At 46.2% G+C, this 10,868-nt stretch overlaps 1 protein-coding gene across 4 annotated transcripts; it reads left to right on the top strand.

Moving 5' to 3' along the window:
- Positions 1 to 117: 117 nt before the first annotated feature.
- Positions 118 to 10,685, top strand: CARD9 (caspase recruitment domain family member 9). Of its 4 annotated transcripts, none has more exons than XM_080561476.1 (13): positions 1,126 to 1,941; positions 3,359 to 3,582; positions 4,191 to 4,328; positions 4,727 to 5,052; positions 5,476 to 5,655; positions 5,849 to 5,998; positions 6,478 to 6,603; positions 6,741 to 6,932; positions 7,253 to 7,294; positions 7,743 to 7,788; positions 9,215 to 9,285; positions 10,052 to 10,146; positions 10,304 to 10,685. In XM_080561476.1, coding segments are annotated over exons 2-13 (1,551 nt in total). In that variant the 5' UTR covers positions 1,126 to 1,941; positions 3,359 to 3,398; the 3' UTR covers positions 10,305 to 10,685. The 4 variants fall into 4 exon arrangements, with proteins under 4 accessions (XP_080417603.1, XP_080417602.1, XP_080417600.1 ...); XM_080561474.1 differs by having other exon boundaries at positions 1,132 to 1,941; positions 10,052 to 10,134; XM_080561475.1 differs by having other exon boundaries at positions 1,134 to 1,941; positions 5,852 to 5,998; positions 10,052 to 10,134.
- The last annotated feature ends 183 nt before the right edge of the window (positions 10,686 to 10,868 follow it).

Genomic DNA, 10,868 nt, shown 5'->3' with positions numbered 1-10,868 from the left:
GATGTCGTCTGTGTTTTTTACAGTAAATAATATTTTAAATGATGTGTGTATGAGTGTGATTGCTAATGAGAAAAATGAAGTCTGTAAGCCACATGAAAGAAAGCCAAGGAGTGTGTGGGAAATGAATATGCATGTAGCTAAAAATGCAAGATTGAATTACGCTTGGATTCTTTCCTGATTCTTCCACAGCCTGCCCCATACAGCCACCAGCAAATCACTTAACGAAAGCTTGTTTCCTCATTCATAAAACAGTAATTTCTGTCGTACAGAGAGGTTTAAGGCTAGCTGAGTCAAAGCTGGTAAAAATCTAGTGGGAAGCTGCTACAGAAAGCTTCCTTGCACTGTGCCTGGCAACGTTTCCCAAGAGCTCAGTGGTGAGTTCAGTGTGCTGTGAGGTACAACCGTTCTGTGAGGGCCCTTGTGGCAGAGCTGGGGATGGACAGGCGGTGGGGGTACTGAGGTTGCTGCATCCTGATTGCGTGTCAAGACACTGCGGAGCAGGAGAAAGTATTTTGAAATAGCTTTCCTCTTGCAGTGTGCTCTATCTTCCCCATGCCCATATAGGTAACATTTTTTTCCAGTAAATTGATGTGGCAGAAGTTCTGCCATGGAGTTCTGTGCGCCATTCACCACAGGGCTGTTACCACCAGGCATTGGCGGTGAACGTGATCTGTGCTCTAAATGACTGCTGTTCTTGGCAAGTGCCAAGGGAGGTGCCCTTATAATCTTACTGCTTGTGGAAAAAGTTGTATAGCTGTCAGAAGCAGCTGTCTGTTTTCACTCTTTCTGAGTATTAAGCTAATCTGTTGCTAAAGAACAAACCCTCTTGAGCAGAGACTGATCAATTAGCAGACATTCTGATTACTTCTACTTAGCAAGGGCATAGATAATAGATGTACTGCATCTTTGTTAGTGTAAAGCTAATTTAATGTCTAACGAGAAGCACAGGGTTATAGAATCTCTGAGCATCTTTGCCCCGTTCTGAAGGAAATCATTGAGAGACTCTCCAGGAATTTAGCAGAACGAGCGGAGGGGGAAGCTAATGAGAAAATGTGTCATGCTGCCATGGTATCAGAGCGTGTACGTTCTCGAGGCTCTTTTAAAATGAGCTGTTAGTGAGTTTTTGTTGCAGCTACAGTTCTAGGATTGTGGGAAGGGGGAGGGATGCAGTCAAAGGTTTATTGGTGTTTAACATCACCACATTGCTGCTTGCTGGGCTGCTCCTTTAATTACTGGTAGAGCCTCAGCCTGTAATTCGGGAGTCAGGGGCCACGCTTAGCCAGTTCTTGACTCCCTTTCTTTCAAAATACTCAGTTGTCATAATTGTGCTTGAAGCTTAAGGGCATCCGAAATTAGAGGCATTGCTTTAGAAATCATCACTCTCAGCTGAACTCTCAACCACGAATGTGTTCTTGCTGCCTGCGTTTGTATTCAAAGATGTTACACGGGCGGTTAGAAGGCCGTCTTGAAGAGCTCTTGTCTTCTACCTCAGTAGCTTGTTTTGTCCCCTGAAATAAGTTGGACAGACCCGTGCCTGTGACCTTCACTCTTTTTAATCTTTCTGCACAAAGAAACTTTCTTGGCTATAACTGGTACTTCAGCGGTACAGATTGGAAACGCAAGTCTGAGCGAGTTTAAGGTCACTGCGTATGTAGTGCTGGTGACTTGCTATGTCATCAGCTTTCGTTCTCCTCCCCCATCATGTCTTCAGGCTTCCCTTTTTTAGGGGGGCCCCTTGTTATTCTCTCCCTTTTCTGTCTCAGAGTGTAGCTGAGTAGTTCCCCCTTTTCTTGAATCGGTTTTATTTCTGGAATTATTTTTGCTCTAGCCAGACTATAAAGGGAGGCTGCAGCCCGGACACGTTTCCTCAGGGACAGGACGCAGATGAGTTTTCCCAGACCATCACAAGGGACAAGAAGAATCTTGACTGCATAGGCCCAGGTTGGTTCGTGTAATGCTGATTGGTTTATATTGACAGGGGTAATTTTAATTTTACAGCTCTGAGGGGTGTGTGTGGTATTTATCAACAGGGGAATGCTCGAAGAGATGCGGTAAGATGTGAGTGAAATCTCAGCCCCTGTATAGTCAGAACTCTTTCCTCTCCGCCTCAAATCAAACGAAACAACTGAAAACTTGAATGCTAAGGTTGCTGGCATGTGATATAAGCATAGTAATTAACGGCTGGGATTTCAGAAATACTCCTTATGGAACAGGCTGGCTACGAAGGGGAAAAGAATTGAAAAGATTGCCTCATTTCTTACTTGAATTGATAAAACCGATTTCAGACAAAAGCCTGGGTACAGAAGCGTTGGATTTTCTGCTTTTGCTTAGCTGCGCGGTTCCTGGCTGAAGAGTTGTAGCGTTGGACTGTGATGAATAGCAGGCTGTAATGGGAAGGCAGGTAACTAATAACCTCCCGGTCCAGCTGCTGTGGGGGAGCCCTGAAGTAAGCTCCCACCAGGCACACAGAGGCACCCTTTGCACATGTTATTTGAGAGTATAAATTCCAGAAAAACCAGGTTCTTATACAGCTGAATGCAGTTCGGGCTATCGCCACTGGGGGTTTTGACGGAGCCTTCTGTGGGAGTTATATTTAGGATTGTGTAGCCAGGCAATAATACAGGGCTCTCAAATGCTGTGAGATGGAGGAGGAAGAGTGTGAACTGTTTAAAAAGTAGAGCTACTAGCTAATTAGGAGGCCTTCAAAGATGCTTTCACTTCAGAAGACGCTCACTTTCAAAGTGGAAAATTGCTGTTTGCCATCAGCTCATCTCGTGTTGTGTTCCAACCTTTTTGAGTTGTTGGGATAAATTCAAGATTTAATTGTGAGCATAGCTGAGCATCTGGAGAACTCATGATAAAGTCAATGAGATCTGACAGCACCTCCTCGGGGTACGCTGTTGGGAATCTGGAGTTTGTTGGATTTTCCTCTCTACGGGGCTCTCCATGACTTTCCTGTCACCAGTGGGCCTGTGGCTAAGCGGTTTCACTTTTGTCTTGCAGTGCTCTGGGAGAAGTTCAGCTGGTTGGAGGGAAAGCATCAAGCTCTGGTGACTTTTTTTGGTTTCTCATAATTTCACACTGGTCCTCCTTCACGTGCATGTCAGTAGCATTGGCGCTGGCCTCACAGCTGCTGCTGTCTCCAGCCTGGCACTGCACTGTTCCTGCAGGTACAGCTGCAGTATTTCGTCCTGTTCTGAAAGTAATTCACAAGTGCTGAGTTAAAGGCCACACGAGAGACGTGTTCCTGTATGTAAAAGGCACTTTTCCATTCTCAGTCAGCGAACATGGTTTCCCCACCACCACCCACGCTTTTCCAGGAGGCTTAGAGTCTGCTTTTTTGTTTTCTGTTTTTAAGGAAGGGTAAGACAGCTTGCGAATACTTCTCACTCGCCGTCATGTTGGAAGAAGATAACGATGAGACATGCTGGAATAACCTGGAGAACTTCCGGGTGAAGCTGATCTCTGTGATAGATCCTTCCCGTATTATGCCCTACCTTCGCCAGTGCCAGGTGATAAACCACGATGATGAAGAACAAGTTCTCAACGACCCCAGCCTGGTCATGCGCAAGCGGAAAGCAGGTGGGTGAAGTGCAGCTTTTGGCTCTGAAGATAAGCTCATGCTCTCGTGCTCTGCAGATTGCAATGGCGTGCTACCCTTCCAGTACCTAACGGTTACATTCCATGTTTTTTTTAAATTTACATTCCATGTTTTCCAGTTTGGGAAACTGCAAACACAGACAAGAAGCACCCTGGGCTTGATTTGGTGCAGAGTTATTTCTAGGCAAAGTAGGCAACTGAGCTCAAAGTCTTAAGTCCAGGCTTACTGAGGCTTGTCTCTGCTACCTTTTTCCCAGTGGCACTTTTTTCTTTTCCCTGTATTTGCCTCTGATATTTGGGAGTGGAGCCTCAAGCTGCAGAAACCATCATTGTGTGTCCTTTTAGCTTACCTCTTCTGTAGCTGTCAGCAGGATAACGTAAAGTGCCCTTCTGAGATTTGTGTACCTACTGTAGTAGGAGCTAGAGAGAAGGGTTAAGTTTTATTTGTTCCTCCACTTGGCTTAATATTGGCCAGGAGATTTGATCCCAAGGACTTTAACCTGCATAGGGGGAAATTGGAGGAATTCTTTGTTCTATTAGAAATAAGAAAAGAGAAAAATAGATTAACAGAACTATTGCTGTTTTTTCAGGTGTTCTCCTGGACATTCTTCAGCGAACGGGGCGCAAGGGCTTTGAGGCATTTATGGAAAGTCTTGAGCTTTACTATCCACAGCTGTATAAGAAGATAACCGGCAAGGACCCAAGCAGGGTTTTCTCTATGATTCTAGGTAAAGTTTGAGTTCTGAGAAGCAGCTCGTCACTTAATGTTGCTGTGTAACTTAAGGGGGAATTCACCTCTGATTTTGACTCTCCAGAGCTGAGGTGAGCAGAGTCAGGAGTGTTCCCTGGCTTCCTGCTTTGCAAAGGGGTTTGGCAGGAGCGGCCCTGCTGTCCTGCATCGCTGGACCTGGGAGGGTGGAGGGGGAAGCAGGAGGAGTTGTTCCTGCCTGTTCTGTCAGTGACCCTGTGATGGAGAGAGGGGAAGGGCAGCCGGGAAGCAACGTGTATGGCTTGGTCACGCGTGTCTCCAGGGTTTGCACGTGCCGATAGGTGGGTGGGCTCAGTGCTGCGTGCGTGGCTGGGGAGCAGAGAGGACAGCAGCGGCTGATGCCTGCCCACCCAACAGACACGGCTGGAGAATCCGGCCTGAGCCAGCTCCTGATGAGTGAGATCATGAAGCTGCAGAGGACTGTGCAGGAGGAGCGGCAGAAGGCCCAGGAGCTCACCGTGTGGCTGCACACCAAAGAGAACACGATCAGAGAGATGTGGGTGAGGGACAGCCTGCTCCGCAAGCACCAAGAGCGGGCGCAGAAGATGAAGGAGGAGCGGGACAGTCTGAGCAAGGAGCTGCGGAAGTGCAAGGACGAGAACTACAACCTGGCAATGAGCTATGCCAAGCAGAGCGAGGAGAAGAGCGCTGCCCTCATGAAGAATCGGGACCTACTCCTAGAGGTCAGTCGCCCTTTTCTTCACTTCTTACTTGATCCCTGAAGAGCTGTGCTGTGCCCCAGACGGGTCTTTGCTTAGGATGGACCAGACCAGTCTATTATGAGGTACTGTGCATACTCCTTAGCAGATGGCATGTCTTAGTGGTCCCTAGCCCATATCTTACAGGCTGTGCTGATAGGATTAACTCTCTTGCCCTCACTCAAGACCAGCCCTTCTCACAAGGGCGGCACAGAACCAGCACATTTTACCAATTTAGCACACAGGCAAGACTCTGATCCTCAGAGCACCAAACTTTTTGAGGAAAACAGAGCTGGGCAAAAGCATGCCCCATGTTAGTCTGGGGAGTGAGAACTCTGCCACAAGAGAGCTGCTTTTGGAGGTCAGACTTTTCTTCCTGTTACTGATACCTTCTGAACCTCCTTGTAGATTGATCACTTGAAGCACAGCCTCATGAAGGCTGAGGATGACTGCAAGCTGGAGCGTAAGCACACAATGAAATTGAAGCATGCCATAGAGCAGCGTCCAAGCCATGAGGTGATGTGGGAGATACAGCAGGAGAAGGAGTTGCTTTTGGCCAAGAATCAGGAGCTGGAGAACACTCTCCAGGTTGGTGGGGGTGATTGGGTATGGAATCCTAAGAAGTGATTGTTTGTTTCAGCCCGGGCAGTGATGGGGCTGTACCGAAGGTTGTGTGGCTCAGCTGTGGCCTTGTTCTCCGAAGTCAAACAGAGCACGTGGGACTGCGGAGAGAGATGACAGAGTTAGATGGTTGCTGTATCTCACTTTCTTCTTTGTCCAGCAGGTTGCCAGGGAACAAAATTCAGAGAAGAGCCTCTCCAACGAAACTCTGGAGAATGACTGCAGCCAGATACTGGAACGCCGCAAGCTGATGAACACCGTTTACAACCTTCGCAGGGAGCTGCGACGAGCCGAGGTGCTCCAAGACAAAGTAAGTGGTGCAGTGCAAATCCCTGCTGGGGGTCAGTGGGTAATACAGGCAGATGAAGCACCTGCCATGTTCTGCCTGTGGAGCAGAGGAGCTGCTCAGCAGTGATCCCTGCTGCTCCTATTCTAGGGTCCGTGTTACAGTTCGAGGAAAAAAGGCACATTAATATTTTAGCATTCTGTGTCTGTGACAGTAACTATGTCATCTGTTGATGCCTGTGTCTGTTAATTAACAGTCCATGCCTCAGCCTGGAGGGTGATGAGAGCTTTTGTAATGATTGACAGCTCTGGTGCTTGTAAATCCGTCATGTCAGCAGTCCTCAGTCATGTTGACCGGTCTTCTGGTTGGCTTTGCCTCCAGCCGGACAGTCTGGCTGAACTTCGATGTTGCAGGGAGGTCGGGCTGTGGCATGGAGCTGAAGGGGTGAGATCCTAGCTCAGACTCACCCCACCTGCAGGGTGCTTTTGACCATGTCTCAACAGTATGCAGAAGAAAAGGAGATGCTCGAACTACAGTGCACGTCTCTGCGGAAGGACACCCAGATGTATAAAAAACGGATCGAAGCTGTCCTGCAGCAGCTGGAGGAAGTGGCTTCAGAAAGAGACCAGGTGATAAAACATTCCTCCTGGGGTTGCTGCCGCTAATTCCTGGTTTGCTGCTTGAAGCAGGCAGATATTGAGATATTTTAACCCTGAATGTACTGCTCTGTGACATGCCATGCGTGACACATTGCCTCTTACACCAGGCGCTGCTGACCAGAGAACAGTTCTACACACAGTACTCCAAGAACCTGGTCGAGAGGGACACCTACCGGAAACAGATTCGGGAGCTGGGGGAGCGATGTGACGAAATGCAGCTGCAGCTCTTCCAAAAGGAGAGTCAGTTACTGGCTACTGAAGCCAAGCTGAAAAGGTTGCAACTGGAGCTACCTGCACAGGTATGCCTGTGGGGTTGTGTACGAGGGGTTGGAAAGCTCAGTTTAGGCAGAGTATGTGACTGTTATGAACTCTAGAGACCACGTATGAGCCATTTAGATCAAATGGAAGCAGAGTAAATGGGTTTCTGGAACCAAAGAAAACATCATGGGGCTTTTAATTAGTGCGGCATCCTGTGTACTTTCTCCAAGTGGTCAGACAAGATTGTGGGAGGGAGGAAGTCCACAATTCTCTGTTTTCTGAAGCTTTCAGTCTCCTATACATTCCATTACTGCAACTTCATTGCTCATGAGGAATGATTAACTTACTGGTTTTATTTCAGACTTCTGACCTGGATGACACCTCGTCCAGAGATTCCCAGGAAGTGAGTAGGGTGCCTTGTTTACATTTTACTTTCTGGTGGGATAGTTTCAGACTGTTGAGGCTAAGCAGGCAAGTAGAATCAAATTATTTTGGGTCGCTTCTGATTGTCTCTTGTGGAAGAACAGGCAAAAGTATTACCCTGGGGTCATCTGTAGTAAAGAGTTTTTACTTAGTTCATAATTTCATTGTGGAAGAGATCGTCACATTGTCTGGAGACAAAACGCATAAATGAGGCCAAAAGAACTGGATATAGTCATGGAGGATAAATTTATGAGTAGATCGATAACTTTTGGCTCAGGATGTCTCCTATTTTGCTGACAGCAAGACACAATAGGGAAAGGTCAGTTTTATGCATGTGCTGTGTCTTATGTTTCTCCATCTGTTCCTAGCTATTGTCTGAGAAGGAATAAGGGGCTGTTCTCATTTCTTGCTTTGTTTCTGTCCCATAGCTTACTCTTCATGGTCATCTAGATGAAGATGCACAGCTGACTAAAAGTAAGGCTTTTGTTGGGCAAAACATAGAGTAGAATTCTTAAAGGGATTATTCAGTGTTCCAAAGGGATGGGGAAAGACAATCCCTGCTTTTTATTTTTAGTGGAGAAGAGGTAGCGTGACTGGAGACTCAGTTTGGGAGAGATGTTTCTCAGTGGGGGCACGCTTGGCACTCTGAGTAAGGCTTCCTTGAGAGTACTCAGAATAGACACCCATAAATCAAGGCTTCTAGAATGCCGAGGCATTCTGCCATACCACCATCCTTCTCACCTATAAAAAGAACTTGTCCCCAGATGCTGGGAACAGTGAGTACAGCTTTTTGGAGAGAAAAAACTCCACATGCTGTTTACTACGTGGTCTTTGAAATAGTCTTTCATACAACAGAATGATGTGGCAAAGTTGTGTCATTAGACCATCCTAGGTCCTTGAGTCTTTTTTTCAGTAATCTGTCTTCTGAATTTGTCCAGGAAAAATCACCTAGTACATGGTGCCTCTGAGAAACAGTTCCTGGGTGCCCTTTTTTCCCCAAGTCCTCTTGCATTTGTGGCTTAGCTGAGAACAGAACAAGCGTCCTTGCAGTTCAGAAGGACCATGTGGCTTTCTTCAGGGATTTTTCCTTCCCCTCCTCCCTTTTATGTTGCAGGCTGTTTTCACAAAAGCAGAACCATGTAATTAATGCTGTCACTGGTTCTGTTTTTGTGGCATCCCCAGTGGAAATGATTCAGCAGTGTGGAGAGGAATTAACAGGCTCCTCTAAGAGCTTGAGATTCTCCTTCAAAACATGTTGAGAAAGGAGGAAAACTAGCGCAGAAGAAACCTTCTGTTCTGATCTCTTTTTTTATTTATTGAGATGGGAGATTTTTCACAAAAGCTAAACAACACTGATCCAAAAAGACTTGTATTATTCTATCTCACTCAGTTCACAATCAGGCAGCACAGTACCTGATCACTACGTGAGGAGTTTCACTAAAATATCACCTGATGTTAAGCATCTTGATATGCAAGACTTAGTTGTTGGGGAACAGGGACAAATTGTGATTAAAATCATGTTTAGAATGATTTCTCATGGTCATCTTCACAATTGCTTTTTTTTTTTTAAGGATATTAAGCAGAGGTGCTGCTTTGCAAAGGTTCATTTTGCTCCCTCATATGCAGAAACTAGATAGATGGTCTCTCTTTCTGAGTCTGTTGGGGAAGTCCATCATCCTAAGCAAGATTCAGGGGGTCAAATAAAATGAACAGTGACTTGCACATTGATTAGAAGACTAAATCCCAAATGTTTTAAGGCTTGGTTTCAGTTCTGCTGTTGACTCTGTGCACTGTTGGGCAGCTTTTATGTTACAACTATTGCTATTTGCTGAACTAGTGGAAGGAGAAGTTACTTATCAGTGGCAACTATGACTAATGCTGTGATTTTTCCATCTTTTAGATGACTGCCCTGAAGGACAAACCCAGCAATTTAGCACCCGAGAGAGCAATCTGCCTCTAGAGTCACCCACTGTAAGAGAATCTTTGTGAGCTTTTCCTTATGCTGACTGGAGTTTGTGATCTTTAATGTTCTTCTTAATGATAGATTTACTAGGTTTGAGAAGCAAACTCTGCTGGAAAAGCTACTGCTTTTCCAGAAAGCACTCTGTGCAAAATGCCCCCTCCAAAAAGGGTGAGCTCTGAACAGTAGAAGAGTAGAATGCATCTGCTGGTTATTTCTCCATCTTTGCTTAGGAACTTCTAATTATTTTCTGGCCTTTATCTCTGGTTATGGTTGTTTTTCAGTTTAACTGTCTGCAGTATCACTGATGAAATAGAATTTCAAATTTGCAGCTGAGAGAGAATAAACATGGTAAAATTGTGTGAAACCAGGATGTATTACCGTCCTGGACACACAGTAGTGGACAGTGCAGGAGTAAACACACTGTACTTCATTCTGTAGGCCCAGGCAGATGCAGGAAGCTAGCTCTACACACTGGTGTACTTCCCTAGGTGAGGGTTTGGGCAGTGAACAGCTATACTTTGTCATTTTAATGCATAGGTTTCCATTTTTCCCCCTTTATTTACACGTGAAATGATTCAGGGCACAAACAAGTCTCAGAGGAGATCATCATGCTTCTTTGGGTGGTTTGCAGCCTTACCTTACCTTGCAGAGGCCAAATACAGTACATCAGCCTCAAAACCAGCCATCTTTACAGAACAGTTCTGCCCTACTGGATAATAACATTGATCTGATCTTCAGAGGAATGCAGTTCATACCTGTTTGCATTTTCTCCAGTTCAAGGAGTGTGGCTTGGCCAATGAGGAACTGGCAGAAAAGGAGCGGAGGAGGATGAAGGACTGCTTTGAGCGTTACCGAAGGTCTGGCCTTTAGTAAGCAGGACTAATTTAGACATAACCTTGCGACTTAATTGATTAGCTTGTTGTGTGTATTTCTTCTATTCAGTCTGTTCCCTGTCCTCAACCTTACAGAACTTACCTTCAGAGGCTCAACATCTTCTAAAACTGAAATGTCTACTCTTGTTTTCAGAAAAAGGGCAATGCGAAGAGTACCAAAGGGCCAACACCACGAAGCAGACTGGGAAAACACCACTGGCAGCGACAACACTGACACCGAGGGCTCTTAAGGGCAGGAGCCGACACGCGAGGCAAACAGCAGAGAGGCCACGGTGCGATCTGTATGTCTCTTCAAATAGACTACATGGATTTTAAAACCATCTAAACCAACATGTATGAGAAGTTAGTTTGTAACTGGACTATAACCAACACTATGAGAAGTTAAAGTTTGTAACTGGACTGTGTGTTTAGCATTGTCTGTCCTCGTCCATCTCTGTCATTGAGAACTTTGTAATTTAGATCCGCAGTAACGTGAGAGGTGTGCAGTGCATCAATAAACAGGGTTGAGGCTCGGAGACCCACGGTCTGCGTGTGTGTGGTACCAGCTCTGCCAGAGAGCGTGGGTGGGAGCTTCTGCTTCACTCAGAGCCTGCTCTGTGCTCCAGGCTCGCGTGAAAGGAAACAGAGAAAAGCGGGGGCGGGTGCTGCTAACGCACAACACGGGACGAGCCTCCCTTCGTGCCAGGAAGGGGCTCACG

The sequence above is a fragment of the Anser brachyrhynchus genome (assembly GCF_964034855.1).
Source record: "Anser brachyrhynchus genome assembly, chromosome: 19".
Taxonomy (NCBI): Eukaryota; Metazoa; Chordata; class Aves; order Anseriformes; family Anatidae; genus Anser; species Anser brachyrhynchus.
The sequence above is the reverse complement of the archived record's forward strand: the minus strand, read 5'-3'. Positions and strand labels throughout refer to the sequence as shown.